Consider the following 26,005-nt stretch of genomic DNA (forward strand, 5'->3'; position numbering starts at 1 on the left):
ATGCCGTATTATTCTCCAGGTCCTCGATGGACAACTTGTGAGAGTGTCCGCATATTGATTTTCAATGTGACCGACAGGTACGTTTGTGCCACCTCACCCTGTTCCTGTACAAATTCTTTGTGTCCTGAGTCTTGAATATTTACCTTCCTGCAGCCGGATTTGGAAATAGAACCAGAATGAGGTGATACTCAAAGGAGCCGTCACCCAGAATCAAGTAGCTGAGATTATATTCAGTCGCAAATTAATGCGCTGGTAACCCTGGATGACATTAGAAATATAAAGATGTGACTCAATGTAACTAATGACAGCATAAACGCTCTCTGTAATACTCGCAAAAAGATTGAATGAAACAGGCCAACACGTATGCACTTGGGAAGAAGCTGAAGATGCATAAGCTGCTTGCAATTTTCAAACAGCCCCAGGCAGCCTCATTGTCAGCAAATGTATCCATTAGGAAAAGGTTGTAAGTACATGAAAACTCTTCTATTTATTCTTTATAGCCAACTCCTAATAGGCATAAAGAGAATGCCTTGCTGAAACCAATTTTCATTTAAGGTGGAAATGTACTTAATCCAGCCAGCCTCTCGATAGCCATCAAGATAACAGTGACCAAAGCAGAAAGTTGATTATCTACCTGCTCATTTATTTCTTCTATTCTACAATCTGTAATGAACAATATCATTAGACTTAGTGATATTTAAGAAAAAAAACAGGCTGTGCATAAACTGAGGCAAGAGGAAATTCACCATTTTATGTATTGTTAATACTCTTGTTAGGTTTACAATTTTTTCCTTTACACCAAAGAAAATCATTTGAGAAACTATATTAATGAGACTTAAAAGCAATAAATCAACATGTCATGTTGAGAATCAGAGCTGCTTGAAAATATTGTTATTCTGATCACCTCAGTATTAGTTTTTGGCCAATTTCCAAAATCTCTGTTGTTAACGTTATTATGGAAGAATCTTAGTGAGCACTGCTCACGTTTCTGATTCATTCTGCACCTTATTTATTATATGAACAATACCATTTCAAAATAAGTTAAGAACATTTATTTTGTTTCAATTTTCACATGCATACATTATATTTCATGCTATATTTCAAGCTGTTTTGATTTGAATTAAACAATAAATGCTTTGCACCAAATTGCCATTCACCATGGCCCAAAACAAAAAAATATTGTTGTTGGTGAGATTTGGAACAATCAGGTCCTGAAGGCATTGAGACTGAAATCACCTTTCTCAATTTAATGATGCCAACAAAGCCCAGTATTACCTCAGTTTTTAATAAAAAATGGTTCTTTGATTAAACAGATCTGGAATTGCTCCTTTCACTTGTTTTACTGTATTTTTGATTAGCAAATAGAGATATCTCAAAGACAAAATATTGCAAACAAATATTCCGCAGAGTCGAAATTTCTTGATTCCTAAATTAACTCTCTATGGTCAATAAGAATGAGAGAGGCAGTTTATTAATTAAAAAAAAGAAGTACTCTTCTTATGGTTGTGTTTCCAACATATTCCCACCCACCACCATGTTAACCGTGTAGTTTTGAAAGCTATTGATCCACCTGGCTCCATTCTATATTCAGCAATCTGTACCTTCCCCTTTGCTGTATCCATTGTACTTGAGTTTGAACTGATTGTATCTATGTATGGGTATGTCTGATCCGATTGGGTACTATGCAAAACAAAGCTTTCCATTGTCCCTCGGTACATGTGGCAAAAAATAAACCTAAACCTAAGACAGTATATGGTCAATAACATACATTTTAATTCACCAAATTTAGGCTAGTAGAATCTCAAGCAGAATGGAGATCCACTGCAGAATTCATGACTATGGAACCATCAACCCTTTCAAGCTATAACTGAATGGCATATAAATAAGGCATCAACAAGGGTTATAATTGTGGTATTTATATTGATGATGCTGATTATCCATGTGAATAAATTAGCACCTCTACCAAACAGTTAAACATAAGATACTGAAATTTATGGAATTGCAGGTGAGGGAGGCAGATTATTATCTGAATGGTGTCTGATTAGGAAAGGGGAGGTGCAACGAGATCTGGATGTGCTTGTACATCAGTCACTGAAAGTAAGCGTGCAGTTACAGCAGGCAGTGAAGAAAGCTAATGGCATGTTGGCCTTCATTGCGAGAGGATTGAATTGAATTGAATACGTTTTATTAGCCAAGTATGTTTTCATGCAAGGAATTTGCCTTGGTGTTTTGCTCGCAAGTAACAACACAATATACAGTAAACAATGTGAAGAATTAAATAAAATTCCAGAGCACAAGGAGGCTAGAGACTTTTGGCTGTTGAGTCGAGCTACTGCTTGTGGAAAAAAGCTGTTTTTATGTCTGGCTGTGGCGGCTTTGACAGTCCGGAGTCGCCTTCCAGAGGTAAGTGCTTCAAAGAGTTTGTGGCCAGGGTGAGTGGGGTCAGAGATGATCTTACCCGCTCTCTTCCTGGCTCTTGCAGTGTCCAGTTCGTCGATGGGGGCAAGGTTGCAGCCAACAACTTTCTCGGCTGATCAAATGATGTGCTGCAGCCTCCAGATGTCATGCTTGGTGGCTGAGCCAAACCCAAACCATGATGGAGAAGGTGAGGACAGACTCTATGATGGCAGTATAAAACTGGACCATCATTGCCTGCGGCAGATTGTCTTTTCTCAGCTGCTGAAGGAAGTTGGGCCTTTTTGACTGTGGAGTCAATGGTGGCCTTCCATTTAAGGTCCCTGGAGATGATGGTTCCAAGGAACTTAAATAACTCCACAGATGTGATTGTGGTGTTGTTGATGGTGAGTGGAGGGGGGGGAGGGGGAGCTCTCCTAAAGTCTACAATCAATTCCACTGTCTTAAGAGCATTGAGCTCCAGGTTGTTGTGATGGCACCAGGATGCCAGTTGTGTCACTTCCTGTCTGTAGGCAGATCCCTCCCCATCCTGGATCTGTCCAATCAGGGTTATGTCGCCCGCTTGAGTTTAGGAGCAAGGAGGTCCTACCGCAATTGTAGAGGGCCCTGGTGAGACCACACCTGGAGTATTGTGTGCAAGTTTGGTCTCCTAATTTGAGGAAGGACATTATCGCCTTTGAGGGAGTGCAGCGTAGGTTCACCACATTAATTTCCCGGGTGGCGGGACTGACATACGATGAAAGAATGGGTCGACTGGGCTTGTATTCACTGGAATTTAGAAGGATGAGAGGAGATCTTAGAGAAACATATAAAATTCTTAAAGGATTGGACAGGCTAGATGCAGGAAAAATGGTCCTGATGTTGGGGGAGTCCAGAACCAGGGGTATAACAGGTATAACAGGTATAACAGAGCTTTATTTGTCGTTCGGTACCGAAGTACCGAACGAAACTACATAGCCGTCATAGAAAAAAAAAAGAACACAAGACACATAACCCCAACACAAACGTCCATCACAGTGACTCCAAACACCCCCTCACTGTGATGGAGGCAACAAAACTTCCCCTCTCTTCCCCACGCCCACGGACAGACAGCTCGTCCCCGACCGACCCGCACAGTCCCCGCACCGGGCGCTGAAATGTCTCGCGGCCGAACCGGGCGATGAAAGGCCCGCGACCAAGCCTTGCGCAGCTAAGTCCCGCAGCCGAGCCGCACCAGCGGTGAAAAGTCCCGCAGCCGAGCCGCACCGGGCGGTGTTAAGTCCCGCAGCCGAGCTGCACCGGGCGGTGTTAAGTCCCGCAGCCGAGCTGCACCGGGCGGTGTTAAGTCCCGCAGCCGAGCCGCACCAGCGGTGAAAAGTCCCGCAGCCGAGCCGCACCGGGCGGTGTTAAGTCCCGCAGCCGAGTTGCACCGGGCGGTGTTAAGCCCCGCAGCCGAGCTGCACCGGGCGGTGTTAAGTCCCGCAGCCGAGTTGCACCGGGCGGTGTTAAGCCCCGCAGCCGAGCTGCACCAGGCGATGTTAAGCCCCGCAGCCGAGCTGCACCGGGCGATGTAAAGTCCCGCAGCCGAGTTGCACCGGGCGGTGTTAAGCCCCGCAGCCGAGCTGCACCGGGCGATGTAAGTCCAGCGGCCAAGCCGCACCGGGATGTAAAGTCCAGCGGCCAAGCCGCACCGGGATGTAAAGTCCAGCGGCCGAGCCGCACCGGGGGATGTTAGGCCCCGCAGCCGAGCCGCACCCCGCGCCGTGAGGAAGAGAAAAGTTCCCTTTTAAGAATAAGGGTTAGGCTATTTAGGACTAAGATGAGGAAAAACCTTTTCACCCAGAGAGTTGTGAATCTGTGGAATTCTCTGCCACAGAAAGCAGTGGAGGCCAATTCACTGGATGTTTTCAAGAGGGAATTAAATTTAGCTCTTAGGGCTAAAGGAATCAAGGGATATGGTGAGAAAGCAGGAATGGGGTACCGATTTTGGATGATCAGCCATGATCATATTGAATGGCAGTGCTGGCTCGAAGGGCCGAATGGCCTACTCCTGCACCTATTTTTCTATGTTTCTACGTTCTATGTAACTAGTTGAAAATGTTCACTGTTTTCCTTTGCCTTCATTGCTGGCACCACGCCATTGAAGGTGGGGATTGCCAAGCCCCCTTTATTTACTGATAGCTGCATAATTGGCTATTATCCTTCCCAAGTGGTGTGGTAAATAGTTGGTATGCCATTTTGAAAATTATGCAAGATTTATATTCATACATTTATTACTAAAAACAAAATCGGGGTTAGCAATTATGACACTACCAATTATTTCCTTCTCACTTGGGGTAAATTCTTCCAAAGAAATAATGATTTGAAAGTTGCCACCAGCAAACTGATATAATGGAATCCTTCAAACATGGGAAGGAAAGAAACTTTGCTCTAATAAGGTATTTACTGTCTTGTTTTCTGAAACAAGAAAACTTTCTGTTGTAAAATAAAGTGCCAAAATGGTCGGTTGGTTGATTTGATGCATATGATTGATGCAGGATGGTTTCATACATTCATGTATTAGTCACCTGGTGCATGAATAGCAGAGAGTGAAAATACTTTCGCTGCTGTTGAAATACAGACAAAAGAATATGATTTCAAATTTAAGTTTGAAGGCTGTGAGCTGGCTCATGTCTATGGTTCACAGCTTCTCCACAAGTCTGGTGGTAGAGATTCCAGTGAAATTTGTCTTCTCTGGAGCTTAGTTTTCCTGATACGGCAAACTGTCGAATAAATTGAGCAGCGACTTCTATTTTGTCAAAGTCAAGAGAAACTTTCATATTATTGTCGCTTTTTGTTGGAGCAAAAAAAACAAAACTCCTTTACGGGGTTTTATTTCTCAAATCGGACAAATTCATTAATCGTCTCTTTAAAGTCTTCTTTACAGAATGTCTGCCTCCGAGGTCATGGTGAACTTTCAAGACGTGATCACCAACTTGCTCAACAGGCAACGATACCGATTTCACGTCGACGAAGAAAGGCTGAGTTTTGCCAAGCGGGACGAATTGAACAGGGACCAGAGTGAAAACCTGCAGGAAAGGGTGGAGGAGCATGAGCTGCCGTCTGAACCTGGGGAGTTGGAAAGTGCCCAACCACAGCCTGGGCTCGGCGATACATCTCACATTACTACATGGGAAGCCGGTTGGAATGTCACCAATGCGATCCAGGTAGGTTTAAAGGTCCGTTTTGCATTTCGATAAAAGCGGGCCAACATTATTTTCAACAAATATATCTTTAAAATCCTGACCAATTTAATTTCGAAGTTATGAATCAAGTGAAGGCTGATGACTGAAAAAGGGCGAGTTATTAAGATGAGAAGCTGCCTGTCCCGCTGAGTTACTCCAGCATTTTGTATCCACCTTATGTAAACAGATGAAAAATATGACTCGGGTGTTGGAGGTCAGCGGGCAATTTTAAAGTGATCCTCAAAGTAATTAAAAGGCGAGTGAAACACAATTCTTCAAATTGACAGGTAGATAAAAGGAACTTCGGATGCTGGTTTACACCAAATGTCACAAAGTTCTGGAGTCACTTTGCGGGTCAGGCAGCATCTCTGGAGGACATGGACAGACGACGTTACGGGTCGGCACCCTTTTTCACTGATGACTAAAAAAGTCTGATAATGGGTCCCAACCCGAAAAATTGTCTGTCCATATTCTACAGAGATGCTACCTGACCCGGTGAAAGGGTATTCCTTGCACTTGTAGCCACTTTGTGGCAAACTCGGGAGTTCGCTCGCTTAATCCAGCAGTAATGACAGTTTTATAGGCAACAAAATAAAGGATATATGGGGATAGCAAAACAAAGAATAAATGTCATGAATCCGATATTATCATATCATATATATATTAAGAACAACAAAGAGGTGGGTTTAGATGGAACCAGGCGTCACTTCTAATACTCGATGCTAATCACTTTGATATTCTCCACGTTTTCCAGTTTCATCTCACACTGACCTGTGCGGTAGTTTACATTCCCACTTTAAGAGTTTCCTACTATGTTTTTGACCGAGTTTCTTCATCAGGTAGCCCATCCCAACAGTCTCAGAAATGCAGTTATCGACTTGAGTTTTAATGTCGATGGCAAGCCATATCTGTTGGAAATGAGTTTCTGGAACGTTTTAAACGCACGGAGGCTGTCCAAACTCTTGTCAGGATTGGCTTGAGATAATATGCGTATAATAAATTAAATGAATTGTATTGAGTTGGGTTGATTTATTTCGTTCCAAATCCCTGTATATCTTATTAGAATCCCCTCCACAACTCCCCTACTACAAAAGTTGGACTCACTCATATGTAGTTCTTAAGCTTTTCTTTGCAGTCCTTCTTACATTACGCACAACATTAGCCACCCTCCAGTCTTCCTGCATCTCACCTGTGTCTAATAATAATGATTTATAAATCTCTGTCCAGACTCCTGCAATTTCTTCTCATTAGCATCCTAGGATATAACTGACCAGGCCTTGGAGATTTATCTTAGTATGTCCAGCACTCCTCAATTCAGGCTATACTGAATATATCCCTATTAGCTTTCTCAAGTTCATCCATCTTCATTTCTTTCTCCACTGTAAAAACAGAGGAGAAATATTCAATGAGGACCTTGGCCCATCTTCTGCATCTCCACGTATAGAGGACCACTTTGGTTTCTGAGGGGCCCTATTCTCTCTCTAGTTACACTTTTTCCTTAATATATTTATAAAATTTCTTTGGATTCTTCTTAATCTTACCTGGCAGACCTATCTCATGCCCTCTTTTTGCCCTCCTTATTTCCTTCTTATGTATGCTCCTCGATCCCCTGTACTCCTCCATGGATACATACTTAGCTGCCGATACCTGAACACATGCCTCCTTCATTTTCCTGATCAGAGCCCCAATTTCTCTCATTCAGGATTCTTTACTCCTACCTGCCTTGCCCTTCCCTCCAACAGGAACATACTGTACATATCTTGTAATCTCACTATCACACTTTTAAAAGAATCCCACTTCCCAGACATCCGGTTGTCTGCAAACAATCTACTTAAATCATTTTTTACAAGATCCTGTCTACTACTATTAAAGTATTCTTATAAGTACCTGGGTGTCTACCTCAACAATAAACTGGATTGGACTGAAAACACCCATGCGCTATACAGAAAGGGCCAGAGCAGACTTTATCTGCTAAGGAGACTCAGGTCCTTTGGAGTGCAGGGGGCACTCCTAAGGACCTCTACAACACAGTGGTTGCATCGGCCATTTTCTATGGAGTGGTCTGCTGGAGCAGCAGCATCTTAGCGGCAGAAGGGAAAAGACTCGAGAAGCTGGTCAGGAACGCCAGCTCTGTCCTGGGTTGCCCCTCGACTCAGTGCAGGTGGTGGGAGAGAGGAGGATGATGGCAAAGCTAACATTGCTGCTGGACAACGACTCCCACCCCATGCAGGACACTGTCACTGCACTGAGTAGCTCCTTCACTGACAACTCCTTCACCCCAAGTGCGTGAAGGAGAGACATAGGTCCTTCCTTCCCGCTGCTGTGAGACTGCACAACTAGCACTGCTCCCAGCAGACGAGTCAACAATATCAGCTAAGAACACACAGAAAACTGATGACAATTTATGTATCTTTTATTTATAATGATCTCTTGCTCTCTTGCTATCCACTGCTGCTGTAACACTGTAAATTTCCCCGGTGTGGGACGAATAAAGGAATGTATTATTAATATATTAAAGATGGCCTCGCACCAGGACAGAACTTTAACATGTCGACCAGTCTGTTCCTTATCCGTAACTATTTAAAAACTAAAGGATCTGTGGTCACTGGTCTCATAATGCTCACTGTTGTAGTTCGTCCTTCGAAGATGACCATGCCTTCACTTTCAGTTGGAGGATTGGTGACTGTGGGTCCGAAAGTGACTGGTGAGGCCAATCCGGGCCCGGAAGGCACGCCTACACATAGGACACAAGTGGATGGGTGCTGCAGTGGAAGTGGAGGTAGCCCGGGCCTTGCGCACAGTGCGTTTCCTCTGGGCCTCTGCAGTGTGTCTATCTGTCTTGATGTTATCAAGGTTCGCACCTTCAACTTGTTTTTCTTATTATTTCGACCGCTGATTGGGATCCCCGCCAGCCGCGGTATGCTGGCCAAGGTGAAGTGAAGCAGGCTATGTTTGAGGCACCTTTTCTAACCCCTTCCTTCATGGAGGTGAGCAGTGCGAATCCTAAAGAGGGCTGCTCAGACACCCGGGGGGGCTGCCGAACTCCACTGTTGCTTCGGTCCAGTAGAGAGTGACCTTATGCCCTGGGCCACCTGTGTGCCGGTTCGTGATTACAGCTTCCAGTATATCCACATCTGCTGCTTCGCCACTCTCCCATCGCCACAAGACTTGAGGTTGCACGGTATGGGGTTGAAGTCATGACTTGCGCTTGACTTGGATTTAAGTGAGTTGCGCAGATCGTCGGCCTCACTCTCTCGTCCTGGTCTATCGGGTTCCAGCAGCAAGACATAGTCGGGACGGCTGGGGACAGGTCAGGATGCAGTGGATGGTCAGAAGTGTCCTACGTATCTCACTCTGCCCTGTTTGCGCTCCACGACGCTTTGCTGGGATCGTCTTTCTGCCCGTTGAACCTTCTGGTAGTTTCCTCCACGCAATCCACCGAACCCAGGCTTCACGTGCTAGGTAGACAAGCCCTAAAGCCGCTGGAACCAACGACTTGCCGACTGTACATGTGGCATGCACATAAGACAGTGTGCATAATGCTCACTGATTGACACGTCAGTCACTTGCCCTGCCCAATTCCATAAGAGTAGGTCAAGCTTTGCCCTCGCCCTTGTGGGGCACTCTACGTATTGTCTGAGAAAACTTTTCTGAACACACTTGATAGATTCCATCACATCTTAGCCCTTTGCACTTGAAAGTCCCAGTCTACACTGGGAAAGTTGAAATCCCCTTCTTTGAAAATTCTAATCGTTTTGCAGCTGTCTGTAATCTCCCAGCATATTTGTTTCTCTAATTCCCATTATTTGAAGATGACAGTGTGGGCAATCAGGTTAAAGGTTGCGGAGACCTTGTGAATTAAATAACTTCCTAGTCATTCAAATGCTCACCTGAAACAAATTTGAAGCCTTCAAAATTCAAAATTACAGCCATCTTAATAGCCAGTGACAAAACTGTGCTCATATTGTTTGTTGAGTGGGAATTTCATGCAGCGTCAATCTTGCACTGCCACAATGTCAAACCTAAGCATCCTCAGACACATATTTTACTGTCGTTATGATGTAATTGTGTTTGAAATGGGAGATCTGTGATTTGGCAAAATGACAGGACATTTGATTTCATCGCCTACAGTTTGCTGCACTGGCAAGTCCTGCATTAATTCCAGTTTATCAGAGCTGTAAATGGAACCTGTGACATGGCCAAAAACCTGGAAACAGAACAAATCAAGCTGCCCATTTAATTACATCAAATGATGATTTGAGAGCATAAAATTTTCATTTGATTTTTTTTACCCTCGAGCAAATTGGATGAAGAAGTGAGTTCTGTGCTATGGTCCTGACACTGCATTCCCTTCAATGAGATGCCTTCAGCTCCACTCCTGATGGGGAACTATTTTAAAACAATAACTATCAATGTCTGGTTGGATTCAAGTGAAATTTATAAAATCTCATCATCCCCCTTTCAATAAAAGGAGAATATCAATGCAGCAGAATATTCCCTTTTGAGACCATCATTGAAAGCTTTTGGTTTAAATGCTTAATAATCCAAATAAAACAAGCATAATTTAATAAATTAGAAAAAGTATTCACCTCTGCTGGTATGAAATATCAATCTGAAACATATAATTTTGACATATCAGTCAATATGATTGATGATAGAAGGAGACACCTTTCAAGTAAACTGAAGACAAACTAGTTTACTGTGACATATTTCCTTGTCTGCAAGCATATCAAACACGAAGCAAGATCTCTACCAATCCATACTTTATGTAAGAAGTCACTTATGAATTAATATAAAACAATCATTCCATATCATAAATAGTACAAGCAGCATACATGATACAATTTTTAACCTGATGGCTCCCTTTGTTTCTCTTTAGATTTTGTGACATTGGTGGAGTTTTAGATACTAAAAAGGTTTGTCTGAGATACAGTAGGACTTAGATCATCTGTCGAGATGAGCAGAGCAGTGGCAGGTGGAATTTAATTTGGATAAATATGAGAATTTGGAAATAAAATTCAAGTAAGGGCAATGGTAGGAGTGTTGATGTACACACTGATCTTGAGGTGAGAGCCCATATTGCTAAAAATCACAAATCAGATGGATCAGTAGTGAAAGTGGTATTTTTCATGCTTGCCTTCATAAACATAAGAGCTGGGACGCCATGTGGCAGTTGCGCAAAACATTGGTTAGATCTCTGGAGTGTTATGTACAGTTCTGGTCACCACACTATGGGAAAGATGTAGTAGCAATAGAGAGAGTGCAGAAGATATTCGTCAGAATGTTGCTTGGTTTAGAGGCCTGTAGTTATAAAATTAGATTGGTTAGGTTTGGTTTATTCTCACTGGAGTTAGGAGGCTGAAGGGTGACTTTATAGAGGTTTATAAAATTATAAGGGGGATAGATAGGGTAGAAATAAAAGGTATAGGTATAAGGTAAGGAGGAAAAATTGATAGGGAATTTGAGGTGCAAGTTTTTTCACATGAGTAAGGTGGTTTAATGAGATGAGCTGTCGGAGGTGGTGGTGCAGGCAGATAACAATTACAAAGTTTCATAGGTATTTGGACAGGAATTTGGATAGGAAAGGCATGCAGTAATATGGACCTTAGGTGGGCAGAGAGGTCAGCATAGGTGGCACAAACAAGATGGACAAAAAGTGCCCGTTTCCATGCTGTACAATTCTATGATATGAAGACAAACTGGGCCATTAACTTTATAACAACCTTTTATTATGTTACAGATAGAATGCACTGTATAAGAATATTGGGACCAATTTCATGACATGGATGTTCAGAAAGCATACCATACAAATCATTATCTGTTCACCTTAATTTATCAAGGAGATATCTGATGTTTAACATTCAGTTCAGAAAATGACACATCAATTTGTTCCATAAGTAGATCTAATTTTATCTCATTCAACTATATCATAATAATTCAGCATTAAATATATTCTAATTACAAAGTGGCATGCATGTGGTATCTGAGATTAATATAAATGTAGGATTTGACTCCATGGTTAACAGAAAAATTAACAGTATTAGAGAACGGGTCTTTTGAATGGATACTTGCAGTTAGTGTTTCCAGAAATTTATCCAACCTTGTCCTAATGAGCTGACATGGATGAACTGGTTGCCTTGACTTCCTCTGAAAGTATAATATTAGCCTTGGGAGATGTCAGAGTGATGAACCTTCATTTGTAGAGGCGCTATCTGTTCCTCCTGGATACTCAGCTTCAAGCTTTTGCACTAATGCGGAATTTTAAATCATTGGTTTAAATTTCCCCAGTTGATCCAAGGGCAATTTGCACATCTTTGTGATACATTTACATCTGTCTATTGTTTAATGTTTTTTAACCTTTTAAACTCTCTCTCCCCCTCTCTCCCCCTCTCTCCCCCTCTCTCCCCCTCTCTCCCCCTCTCTCCCCCTCTCTCTCCCCCTCTCCCCCTCTCTCCCCCTCTCTCCCCCTCCCTCCCTCTCTCTCTCTCTCTCATCAGGTTTCAATGTCAAAACAAAATCCTATATAGTATACTATTAGCATCCATGTGGGGTGGCAGTTGCATTAATATGACAGTTCCACGATAGCTGCTCAAAGAAAATTACTGTGCAACTCTCATTGGTATTCCATACATAAACCTTTAAATAAATTGCTGAACTTTATGTCATCTCCATACCCTGTTCAATAACATTCTTTTTACATTGTAATTCCATATTTTAAGGCTAAACGGGATTTATGTAACATTCAGCAAAAATAATTCAAATGAATGACTGCCCTCACCATCACACAAAGTACCAAATCTTTGCAGAAGATGTTGGTGTTACTCAGTTATAACTGCACTGTTCTTCTGTATAAATGTAAATAAACTAAACATGTTTTATCACACTTATTTTGCATGATACTTGAAATAAAATTCACTGTTTGAGCTCATTTTGATAAAAAATAGTTTTTATCAAATTAATTACAACTAATTGCCCTTGGATCAACTGGTAAGATTTAAACCAATGAGTTAAAACTAAAGATGCATGCATGAGAATTTTGGATGCATAAATACCAGATAAACTAGACTTTATGATACTTAAATTCAAGAGTAACTTCTTCAGTTCTATGGCTTAGTCAGAATCATAAGTGTTACAAGAGCTTAAAGCAAGCAAAGCTTGCAAGCAAATCATTTCACTATGACTTGTCACATGTGACAATAAGGGATTCAATCCAATCAATTCAATACAGTACTGCCTTTCTCTTGTCAAATACTTCTTGTGGACATTCTAATAACTTCAATGATCGTCAAGTCAATGAAGCATTGACATTTGGACGCGCCAGTTCACTTGTTTGCTTTTAGCCTCTCAGGCATTTACTAACACAGGCATCTTGCATGCAGGTCCAACTAACAATGGCCATTTTTGCAGGCTTCATGAAACTATCTGCAGGCATACTGTTTTGACGGCTTGTGTTCTATGACTTGTAAACAATGCTTTGTTTGTAAGTTATTTTGCTGCTTAATGAGCACTACTGTATTCCCAGTATTCAGAAATGATCCTCAGGACACATTTAAAACAATCCTTGGAGGATTTCTTCCATGACTTGCTCAGTTCACATTATCACTGGTAGTTGATTCTGCTCAGGAATTTTGGTGGTCATGCTAATTGAAGCAGTGATTCAAACATGCAACTTGTGTTCAATGGGCAATATTCTTACTGAAATGACTGTATAATTATTCAAAGATGAATTCTGAAAGGAACGTCTTGCTAACAAAGTAAATCATTACATTTGGACTCCTCTTTCATTTGTGTATGTAAATTGGATTGTAAATAAAAGCTTCCTTCTGAAAAGAATATGTAATCATTAACGTTGTCATAAGGTCATAAGGAATCGGAGTAGAATTAGGTCATTTGGCCCATCAAGTCTACTCCACCATTCAATCATGGCTGATTTATCTCTCCCTCCTAACCTCATTCTCCTGCTTCTCCCCAATCAAAAATCTGTCTATCTCTGCCTTAAAAATATCCACTGGCTTGGCCTCCACAGCCTTCTGTGGCAAAGAATTCCAAAGATTCACCACCCTCTGACCAAAGAAATGTCTCCTCATCTCCTTCCTAAATGAATGTCCTTTAATTCTGATGCTATGACCTCTAGTCCTAGTCTCTCCCACTAGTGGAAACATCCTCTCCATATCCACTCTATCCAAGCCTTTCACTATTCTGTATGTTTCAATGAGACCCCCCCCCCCTCATTCTTCTAAGCTCCAGCAAGTACAGGCCCAGTGCCGACAAATGCTCATCATAAGGTTTCATCAGAGGGTTGTCAAACGTAAGTAACTTTCAGTTAGAATGTCAGAACTAGAAATGTTGGTTCAAATTGTTCTTCGTCTGTCTTTGACTTATTATTTCCAATTAGTTTTCCAAAGATGTGCAGCAGGTATGTAGGTTAATTGACTGGGTAAATGTAAAAATTGTCCCTAGTGTGTGTAGGATAGTGTTAATGTGCAGGGATCGCTGGGCGGCGCAGACTCGGTGGGCCGAAGGGCCTGTTTCCGCGCTGCATCTCTAAATCTAAAATCTAAAAATCTAAAATAGTCACACAATTAGAAATGATCTATTTTTGCTGAATAGAAAGACTGGCAAAGAATGCTGTTGATACAAATTTTACTTTCAAATTGCCACAGTGTAAGTTTCAGTTTTAATTATTTGGACAAACGTATGTAATGACTATCATTTGCTAAACTTTGAATTTAGATCTTTAAACATTTTCAGCATGTCAGGCATAATGGAGGATATATGCAGGTTAACATACTTAATGTATAACAATGTACTCAGAGTGAAGTGACTTGTTATATCATACAAGCAGAGCTTTATACTTAGACACCGCAGGAGAAGGGGAAAGTCCTCAATGAGTATTTCTCCTCTGTTTTTATTGTAGAGAATGGCATGAAGACTGGAGAGCTTGGGATAGTTAATGGAGGTGTCTTGAGGAAAGTTTGTATTATGGTCGAGGAGGTACTGGATGTCTTAAGGCGTATGAAGGTAGAATGTCTCTTGGGCCTGATCAGATATATCTGAGCACACAGTGGGAAGCTAGAGAATAAATTGCAGGAGCCCTGACTGAGATATGTGAATCATCATTAGACATGGTGAGTTGATGGAAGACTGGAGGGTGACTAATGTTGTGCTTCTATTTAAGAAGGGCTACAAGGGAAAGCCTTAGAACTATAGACCAGTGAGCCTAAAATCTGTGGTAGGGAAGTTACTTGAGAGGATTCTGAGGGATACGGTAACCATACGGTAGCCCGCCTTACTGTATCATAAATCGGTCCACTTTTGTGATGTGTTTTAACAAATAAACTTAGCCTATGGCATCATAAGAACGCTGGTACATTTTAAAGGAGTGCTGAGATGGTGAAGTAATGGATGCAATAACTTGTAGGTAGTGAAATATATTGTAAAAATAATTGTTAAAGAATTCATGGCACTCAATGGCCGAGAGTAAGCTCCATGATTGTCGCTTGCTCCACTGGAAGCCCTAACAGAGAAGTGGGTGTTTTATCTTGCAACATTTCAGAAGTCTCTCTCCAGTTGTGGGAGAATACATCTGACAATGAATGAAATCAAACTCCAGAGCTTGGATGGGATGCTGCCTGAAGTTCAGTAATCTAATGTGAGTGCTCATGATGGTTGAATATATCTTCAAATGCCATATCCTACCAGTTGCACCACAACTCTCTGGCATTGGCAGGTATGACCACATCATCTTCCTCAACAAAGCAGCAAGTGCTTGTCATCTTTACAGCTATCATCTTTACAGCTATCACTGACACAGAGATTGGAGTCCAGGATTTGCAGCATAGAGGAGATGGGCAACTGTCTAAGCATGCTCAACTGACACACACCATCTGATTTCCGATTCATTTCCAGTGCAGTACTATCAGAGGCTAGTTGCTGAGTTTTTGCAGCACTGATTGTTTGTATTTCAGATTTCTAGCATTTATTGTGAAGCAATAAAACAATCTTAGTAATATGTTCTCGGACAGATTGAAGGATGCTGTGACACTCTGTAAAGACAACCACAGCCATGCTTGCTAAGGAATTTAATTACCATCAATATTAAAAACTATGATCATATTAACAGCCAAATGCTGAATTTACACTTTAAGTCACCAATCTCACCATTGCTGGAGAATTTGGCCCAATGCGACAAAAAGAAAATCAATAAAATTACAGGCAGTTTTCTTTATAGGAGACAATTCAATACAATTTATTAGCCTTTTATATAATAAAAATTGAAACACAGTTAATTACATTAGCACTACATTGTAAAGTAAAAAGAACAGACAAATCAAATACGATCTTAGACCATTTTTAAACTTAGAAGAGATAAAATATTACAGTTTAATGACATTAAAAACTAGCCTTTCTTAAGTTATGAGCAGTGGCATAAGATTAATATTGAATTGTGTAGTTTATTCAGGAATTGATTTCACATCTAAAGTACTCATTAAGAATCATGTGTTCTTCCTACAATATAGCCATGATAGCGCAAAAAACATTTTTCAAATCAACAGAGAACAAATTTCTTTTTCTTACATAACTGCAGCATTTACTTGTAGAATTAATCAAACTTCAAAATAAACAAATTAACCTCAACTTAATGATTTGAGAGCTGCAATATTTTTAACAAGCCTTTTTAAAATATGTAAATTAATGATTGTTTTTACTTTTCTGAAAATGTGAATACTAAGTAGTTTCTTTTGTTTGATAGTGAATTTGTATTCTGTGTATTGCTTTCACTGACTAATTGGTTCTTTGCAAAATTTCATGCAGGTGGAAGTCTTTCTGAGATATTACAAAATAATAATATTCGTAATTTCTAAGATATGAGACACAGCACTTCAATTATCATAGTTTTAGACATTGATACATTTCACATTTGTGTGCAGTTCTTTAATATGAGTTTCAGTTGTTTTTTATCAAGAATGAAATGGACTTTCCTTGGCTTCAAGCCTGCAAATGATGGAGAAACATTTAGGCCTCATGATCAGTGGAACTAAATGGTCAAACTCGTAAGAATTAAGGAGGAAGATTGCACCATTTCAGTGGTGTTATTGGTGCCACTTTTGGAACACAGCACAGCAATACCAAACATAATACACAAATAACATATTTTTGGCTGGTCTTTGGCTCATTTCATTCTTCACCTTCAGGGAGGTGGCAAGATGAGTAAGGGAAATAGGTGTATTTCAAGACACAGTTGTGTGCTGGGATCGAAGAAGAACAAGCTGAACAGCAGCATGAGAGCATGCAGGTACTTATAATTGACCATTGTTTGGAAAGGCTCACTGTGCATGTCCTCTATGTACATTGGGAGTATGCTTTGCACAGGTTTTTGCTGTTTCCCCATTCTCAAGCCCTCTCTATATGCTCACATAAGAGAGACAATGATCCTACTTGGATGTTTCACGCCACGAGGATTGTCTGATGCAGTCAGATAAAGAATCTGCAAATTTACATTATTCAAGCTCATCTGAACATTGGCCACTTGAATAAGTCGACTGCTGGTGCCCATTAAGGCACACTTTCCAGAAAAGTACAGAATTAAAGAAGGAGAAAGACCGTACTGCATGTGGAAAGAAATCAATGGAAATATAGGAGAAGTGAGTGAAGAGAAAGTGATTTAAATGTGCTTAAAGAGACATGAGAGAATATGGAACAAAGATAGAATGAAAGATGAGATGGTGGATAAGGAGAGGAATATTTTCTGCCCACAGGCATTTGAGAATCATTGATGTGGACAAATATTTTCAAATTTACTGAACACATCTGGCCGGAATGAGCCTTTGGCAAACCAATGTTCCCTGGCCTTCAATCCAATCACTGGACAATGACAAATAAATATAAGACAAATATTCTGAGTGCATTTATTTTAAGGTTGTATTAAAATAAACTCGGAAATCATAGTTCATTCTGAGATGTTTACTTACTGTTACCAGTCTGCCTCCCTGTCCTTGTCTTCTTCCTACAACAGCTCTCACTAGTTCTTCAAGTGAAAGCAGAAAATACTGGAACTATTCAACAGTTCCAACAGTATTAGTGAAAACAGAAACAGAGTCAACATTACATCAGAGGGAGAAAAAGTTAGAAATAAAATATGTTTTGATCAACAGAGAAGGGGGAGAAATGAAGAAAGCAAAGGGGATGTTTGTGATAGGGTGGGCACAGTGAAAAGCTAAACACAGAATTGGTAGTTCTCCTGGCTGAAAAAGAGTGCTGAAGTATTTTTAACAATAACTGATACATCAGGAGTACAGAAATATTTAACTGGTTAAGCAGCATTTCTGGAGAGGGAACATTGGCATTGATGTTCATGGTTGATTGGAAAAGGTGAAAGATGGAGAATTCACAGTGGCAATGTGATGGAGAATTAAAGGAGCAGGCAGCTGGAAGTTCAATGTACCCGTGTGGACTGAATAAAATGTACTTCAAAGCAGTTGTCCAATCTACATTTGCTTTCTCCTGTATGGAGGAGACCACATTGTGAGCACTGGATGCAAGAGAGCAAATTCAAGGAATTGCAAGTCAATCACTGGTTTAAACAGAAAGGATTGTTTGGAATAACTGCATTGGGCAAAGTGAAGGGAATGCATGGGAAATTTGTGGTGTGTGAATTAGCAGAGACGAATTACAGTCCCTCTGTAATCTTGCCAGGGAAGTGGAGGAGAAGGTGTTTCCAAAATTAGCATTTAACAAAGGTAATGCTATGGTGGTTATGGGAGATTTTAACATGCAGGTAGACTGGAAAAATCAGGTTAGTACAGGACCCCAAGAAAGGGAGTTTGTAGAGTGCCTCCGAGATGGATTCCTAGAGCAGCTTGCACTGCATCCAACCAGGGAGAAGACAATTCTGGAATTAGTGTTGTGTAATGAACTGGATTTGATAATGGAATTTAAGGTAAAGGAACCATTCGGAGGTAGTGACCATAATATGATAAGTTTTAATCTGCAATTTGAGAGGGAGAAGGTAAAATCAGAAGTGTCAGTATTGCAGTTGAACAAAGGGGACTTTGTTGGCATGAGGGAGGAGCTGGCCAAAGTTGACTGGAAAGGGACCCCAGGAGGGATGATGACAGTGGAACAGCAATGGCAGGTGTTTCTGGGAATAATCCAGAAGATGCTGGGTCATTTCATTCCAAAGAGGAAGAAAGATTCAAGGACAGAAAAGTCAAGGACAGTATAAAAATAAAAGACAAGACATATAACATAGCAAAGATGAGTGGGAAGCCAGAGGGTTGGGCAACTTTTAAAGATCAACAGAAGGTAACTAAAAAGGTAATCAAATTTTAAGAGAAAAAGATTAGTAAAGACAAATGTAGGTCCCTTGAAGGCAGAAACGGGTGAAATTATTATGGATAACAAGGATATGGCAGAAGAGTTGAACAGGTACTTCGGATCTGTCTTCACCAAGGAAGACACAAACAAACTCACAGATGTACTAGAGGACAAGGATCTAGGGACACAGAGGAACTGAAAGAAATTTGCATTAGGCGAGAAATTGTATTGGGTAGACTGATGGGACTGAAGGCTAATAATTCCCCAGGGCCTGATGGTCTGCATCCCAGGGTACTCGAGGTGGCTCTATAAATCATGGACGAATTGGTGATAATTTTCCAATGTTCTACAGATTGTGGAACAGTTCCTGTGGATTGGCGGGTAGCCAATGTTATTCCACTTTTCAAGAAAGGAGGGAGAAAGTAGGGAATTATAGACCAGTTAGCCTGACATTGGTCATGGGGAAGATACTGGATTTGATTATCAAAGATGTAATAGTGGCGCATTTGGATAGCAGTAACAGGATCGGTCCAAGTCAGCATGGATGTATGAAGGGGGAATCATGCTTGACAAATTTTCTGGAATTTTTTGAGGATGTGACAAGTAAAATGGACAATGGAGAGCCAGTGGATGTGGTGTATCAGGACTTTCAAAAAGCCTTTGACAAGGTCCACACAAGAGATTAGTGTGCAAAATTAGAGCTCATGGTATTGGGGGTAGGGTATTTACATGGATAAAAAATTGGTTGGCAGACAGGAAACAAAGAGGAGGGACTAACGGGTCCCTTTCATAATGGCAGACAGTGATTAGTGGGGTACCGCAAGGCTCAGTGCTGGGACCGCATCTATTTACAATATACATTAATAATTTAGATGAAGGCATTAAAAGTAACATTAGCAAATTTGCAGATGACACAAAGCTGTGTGACAGTGTGAACTGTGAAGAGGATGCTATGAAGATGCAGTGACTTGGACAGGTTGGGTGAGTGGGCAGATGCATGGCAGATGCAGTGTAATGTGGATAAATGTAAGGTTATCCACTTTGGAGGCATACATGAAGGCAGATTATTATCTGAATGGTGTCAGGTTAGGAAAAGGGAAAGTACAACGAGACCTGGGTGTCCTAGTACACCAGTCACTGAAAGTAAGCATACAGGTACAACCGGCAGTGAAGAAAGCTAATGGCATGTTGGCATTCATAAAGAGAGGAGTTGAGTATAGGAGCAAACAGGTCCTTCTGCAGTTGTACTGGGCCCTGGTGAGACCACACCTGGAGGATTGTATGCATTTTGGTCTCCTAATTTGAGGAAGGACATTCTTGCTATTGATGGAGTGCAGCGTAGGTTCACGAGGTTAATTCCAGGGATTGTGGGACTGTCATATGATGAAAGAATGGAGCGACTGGGCTTGTATTCACTGGAATTTAGAAGGATGAGAGGGGATCTTATAGAAACATATAAAATTATTAAGGGATTGGACACGCTAGATGAAGGAAACATGTTCCCGATGTTGGGGGAGTCCAGAACCAGGGGCCACAGTTTAAGAATAAGCAGTAGGCCATTTAGAACTGAGCTGAGGAAAACTTATTCATACAGAGAGTTGTGTATTTGTGGAATTCTCTGCCTCAGAAGGCAGTGGAGGCCGATTCACTGGATGCATTCAAAAGGCAGTTAGATAGAGCTCTTGGGGCTAGTGGAATCGGGGTATGGGAAGAAGGCAGGAACGGGGTACTAATTGTGGATGAATAGCCATGATCACATTGAATGATGGTGCTGGCTCGAAGGGCCGAATGACCTACTCCTGCACCAAATTTCTATGTATCTTTGTATCTATGTATTGAAGGTGTAACCCATTTCAGGAATGATCTGTTAAGTGTAGTAGCTGGTGAAGTGGTAGTTAATGTCAAGGAAACCCTCTGCTTCTGAGCAAGAGAAACAATATTGAGAATAATCTGAATGCATTCAAGAGAGAGCTGGATAGAGCTCTTAATGATAGCGGAGTCAGGGGGTATGGGGAGAAGGCAGGGGCCACAGTTTAAGAATAAGCAGTAGGCCATTTAGAACTGAGCTGAGGAAAACTTTTCATACAGAGTTGTGTATTTGTGGAATTCTCTGCCTCAGAAGGCAGTGGAGGCCAATTCACTGGATGCATTCAAAAGACAGTTAGATAGAGCTCTTAGGGCTAGTGGAATCGGGGTATGGGAAGAAGGCAGGAATGGGGTACTGATTGAGAATGATCAGCCATGATCACATTAAATGGCGGTGCTGGCTCGAAGGGCCGAATGGCCTCCTCCTGCACCTATTGTCTGTTGTCTATTGTCTAAAAGAGTGGGAAATAGAATAGATGTGGCTCAGAACCCTGTCAACTGTGGAGCAGAGAAAACCACAATAAATGAGAAAGAAGAAGCTTTCAGAAGATCTGCTGTTGAAGATGAATGACCTTATAGATAATAGACAATAAGTGCAGGAGGAGTGCCATTCGGCCCTTCGAGCCAGCACCACCAGTCAATGTGATCATGGCTGATCATTCCCAATCAGTACCCCGTTCCTGCCTTCTCCCCATACCCCCTGACTCGCTATCCTTAAGAGCTCTATCTAGCTCTCTCTTGAATGCATTCAGAGAATTGGCCTCCACTGCCTTCTGAGGCAGAAAATTCCACAGATTCACAACTCTCTGACTGAATTTTTTTTTCCTCATCTCAGTTCTAAATGTCCTACCCCTTATTCTTAAACTGTGGCCCCTTGTTCTGGACTCCCCCAACATTGGGAACATGTTTCCTGCCTCTAACGTGTCCAACCCCTAAATAATCTTATACGTTTCGATAAGATCCCCTTTCATCCTTCTAAATTCCAGTGTATACAAGCCTAGTCGCTCCAGTCTTTCAACATATGACAGTCCCACCATTCCGGGAATTAACCAAGTAAACCTACGCTGCACGCCCTCAATAGCAAGAATATCCTTCCTCAAATTTGGAGACCAAAACTGCACACAGTACTCCAGGTGCGAACTCACTAGGGCCTATACAACTGCAGAAGGACCTCTTTTCTCCTATACTCAACTCCCCTTGTTATGAAGGCCAACATTCCATTGGCTTTCTTCACTGCCTGCTGTACCTGCATGCTTCCTTTCAGTGACTGATGCACTAGGACACCCAGATCTCGTTGTACGTCCCCTTTTCCTAACTTGACACCATTCAGATAATACTCTGCCTTCCTATTCTTACCACCAAAGTGGATAACCTCACACTTATCCACATTAAACTGCATCTGCCATGCATCCGCCCACTCACACAACCTGTCCAAGTCAACCTGCAACCTCATAGCATCTTCCTCACAGTTCACACTACCACCCAGCTTTGTATCATCTGCAAATTTGCTAATGGTAATTTTAATCCCTTCATACAAGGCATATTGTAAATAGCTGCGGTCCCAGCACCGAGCCTTGAGGTACCCCACTAGTCACTGCCTGCCATTCTGAAAGGGACCCATTTATCCCCACTCTTTGCTTTCTGTCTGTCAACCAATTTTCTATCCATGTCAGTACCCTACCTCCAATACCATGTGCTCTAATTTTGCCCAGTAATCTCCTATGTGGAACCTTGTCGAAGGCTTTCTGAAAGTCAAGGTACACCACATCCACCGGCTCTCCCCTGTCAATTTTCCTAGTTACATCCTCAAAGAATTCCAGAAGATTAGTCAAGCATGATCTCCCCTGTTACAACTATCCAAATGCTCCGCAATTTCGTCTTTTATAATTGACTCCAGCATCTTCCCCACCACTGATGTAAGACTAACTAGTCTATAATTTCCCGTTTTCTCTCTCCCTCCTTTCTTAAAAAGTGGAACAACATTAGCTACCCTCCAATCCACAGGAATCCACCTAATGTGTATTTCTGATATTTTCTTTTTTTTATTGCCAATTTTCAGCATCTGTACTTTCTACTTCTTACTCATCAACTTTTCCTCTCACACACCACTCTTCTAGGCCTCCAATATAATTCATGTAACATTTTAAAGTAAAATCATATACTTCTGCTTTGTGTAGATAATTCATTGGAATGGATGCACAAATTGAAGAAAGTACTGTAACCCACCTCTACCTAATCTGAGGAAAAACATTCTTGCCATAGAGGGAGTACAGAGAAGGTTCACCAGATTGATTCCTGGGATGGCAGGACTTTCATATGAAGAAAGACTGGATAGACTCGGCTTGTACTCGCTGGAATTTAGAAGATTGAGGGGGGATCTTATAGAAACTTACAAAATTCTTAAGGGGTTGGACAGGCTAGATGCAGGAAGATTGTTCCCGATGTTGGGGAAGTCCAGAACAAGGGGTCACAGTTTAAGGATAAGGGGGAAGTCTTTTAGGACCGAGATGAGAACGTTTTTTTTCACACAGAGAGTGGTGAATCTGTGGAATTCTCCGCCACAGAAGGTAGTTGAGGCCAGTTCATTGGCTATATTTAAGAGGGAGTTAGATGTGGCCCTTGTGGCTAAAGGGATCAGGGGGTATGGAGAGAAGGCAGGTACGGGATACTGAGTTGGATGATCAGCCATGATCATATTGAATGGCGGTGCAGGCTCGAAGGGCCAAATGGCCTACTACTGCACCTATTTTCTATGTCTATGTCTACCTTGGCAAGGGCAATTAGGCCAGGTTATAAAGTTGGCTTTGCTAGTGACTCCTTAATACTGATTTTTTGTTGTTGTTTAAAGTACCTGTAAATAATATTCTACTAAATTTATCTTATACCAGCCTGAACATGCCAATTTATAATTAAGTTTTATTGCCCTAATTAAGTCAACAATAATTTGATGACTTGGAAGGATCCTGATATTAAGAGTCTTCAGGTTTTTTTCCATAACTAAGACCTCCATGATTTTGGTTCAGTAACTTCAGGCAATTTACAGAGCTATTGTAAAAGTAATATTCAGAAGCACTATAATTTAAAGAAATGTAAACAACTTTTAAGTAACAATTTCAAAAGGAAAACCTTTCATCCAGACCTTGCTAATTATTTTTATCAGTGACATGATTTATTAATATTTCATTTTTTGTGTGCAGCTTCCTTGTGGGCATATTAATAAAGGATAAATGTAAGAACATTTTGCTAGCAAAGTTAATGAACATGAGTCTCGAAGCTATATCTTTGTTAGGTGGCCTCATTAGGCGTGATTTACTGAATTAACAATTATTTATAGGTTGAACCAAAATGACAAAGGAATATTTCCTTTTAAGCTTAGTATAATTCATAGGCTTTGATTATTCCTGAGAGAGGATAACTGTCTCCTCATAAATAAACAGCCTCAATATTACTTCTTGCAGTATTAGCATATAAATGTCAAGCATTTATGCAACTTTCCTTTTGGTTATTTCAATAGAGATGTTAATCCATTTAAAATAAACTAATTATTATTCCACTCAGATATCAGTTCATAGAATGCCACACAGTTGTCTTATCATGGAACTCTTTGTCATGTGAAAGAAATTAACCTGGAAATTATGGTTTGTGATTTTAGTCTAAGAATTCTTACATTTATTAAGAGTTTCAACCACCTGTTTTCACGGGTTGATTTATTTCTTCCTTTCCTATTAAATGGTGGCAGGTAAGATCATCCAATTAATGAATGTATTATTAACTGTGACATGGGGTTTTACATATTACCTTCTGCTAATGGACAGTTTTGCCTGAGATCTCTTGTTTTTGTTTTCTACAGGGTATTTTTGTCTTGGGTTTGCCGTATGCTGCTCTGCATAGTGGATATGTCGGGTTGCTTCTCATCACGTTGGCTGCTGTTATTTGCTGCTACACTGGCAAAATTCTCATCGCCTGCCTGTATGAAGAAAATGAAGAGGGACAGCATGTCAGAGTGAGGACATCATATGAAGACATTGCCAATGCCTGCTGTGAGCAACTATTTCCGAAACTAGGAGGCAGAATTGTTAATTTTGCTCAGGTGGCTGAACTAATAATGACTTGCATTTTGTATTTGGTGGTGAGTGGGAATCTTATGGTCCACAGTTTCCCACAAATACCAGTGTCAGAGGAAACCTGGTTTGTGATTGCTGTCATGATGTTGGTCCCATGTATTTTTATACAAAATCTTCAAATTGTATCAAAGCTAAGTCTTCTTTGCTCTGCCGTTCACCTTGTTGTTCTGTGCATTGTGATTACCTACTGTATGACACAAATGGGAAAATGGTCCTGGAGAAAGGTAACATTTTCAGTGGATTTTGAAAAGTTTTTGGTTTCTGTGGGGGTGATAATTTTCAGCTACACGTCACAGATTTTCCTGCCCACTCTTGAAGGCAGCATGAGAAACAAGAGTAGCTTTGATTGCATGTTGAACTGGACTCATTTGTCTGCATGTATCTTTAAAACAGTTTTTGTCCTTGTCTCATTTTTAACCTGGGGAAATGAAATGAAGGAAATAATCACAGATAATCTGCCATTCAACTTGCGGATGTTGGTAAACTTGTGCCTGGTGGCCAAGGCCCTCCTTTCCTATCCATTGCCCTTTTATGCAGCTGTTCAAGTTGTGCAAACTAGTATTTTCAATCTAAGATCAATGAATGGAAACACTCGCATCTGGCCGTTGGTTTTACGAGGCAGTTTATTGATGTTAACCCTCCTAATTGCTATGTTAATGCCACATTTCACCTTCCTAATGGGGTTAACAGGCAGTGTTACTGGGGCGGTTATGACTTTTCTCCTTCCTGCACTTTTTCACTTGAGGCTCCTCTGGGATAAACTGGGCAATCTAGAAAGATTCCTGGATATTTCTATTTTTCTCCTTGGATCACTATGTGGCCTTTCTGGGATCTTCTGTTCAGTGAAGGGGTTAATTGGTGCTTTCAAAAGCAGCTAAATCCAAGGAAACATTTGATTAGTGTTGCTTAATCTGGATCATATCCTTATCATGTCCATTTGTCTTCCTAGCGGGATGCACGTGCCGTATGTGTGAGAGCTATCATGGGCTGTTAGAGAACATTTTATTGGCTGTAGTTCAATACAATCATATCATATCAAAATAACTAAGTGCTATAAACAGGCAGCCAGCCTATGGTCCC

The 26,005-nt window shown here is 41.1% G+C and overlaps 1 protein-coding gene across 1 annotated transcript; it reads left to right on the plus strand.

Moving 5' to 3' along the window:
* LOC144593919 (vesicular inhibitory amino acid transporter) lies at positions 1-25,803 on the plus strand. The gene is made up of 3 exons (XM_078400052.1): positions 1-77; positions 5,321-5,600; positions 24,652-25,803. The coding sequence occupies exons 1-3, from the start codon at positions 1-3 to the stop codon at positions 25,801-25,803; spliced, it is 1,509 nt and encodes a 502-aa protein (XP_078256178.1).
* Positions 25,804-26,005: the final 202 nt, after the last annotated feature.

The sequence above is a fragment of the Rhinoraja longicauda genome, chromosome 5 (genome assembly GCF_053455715.1).
Source record: "Rhinoraja longicauda isolate Sanriku21f chromosome 5, sRhiLon1.1, whole genome shotgun sequence".
Lineage (NCBI taxonomy): Eukaryota > Metazoa > Chordata > Chondrichthyes > Rajiformes > Arhynchobatidae > Rhinoraja > Rhinoraja longicauda.

Excerpts from the sequence above, each read along its gene's own strand:
- LOC144593919 (XM_078400052.1), top strand. The coding sequence starts at position 1 with ATGCCGTATTATTCTCCAGGTCCTCGATGGACAACTTGTGAGAGTGTC. Across the intron at positions 78-5,320 it reads ATTTTCAATGTGACCGACAG|AATGTCTGCCTCCGAGGTCA; the intron begins GTACGTTTGTGC and ends TCTTCTTTACAG. Across the intron at positions 5,601-24,651 it reads ATGTCACCAATGCGATCCAG|GGTATTTTTGTCTTGGGTTT; the intron begins GTAGGTTTAAAG and ends TGTTTTCTACAG.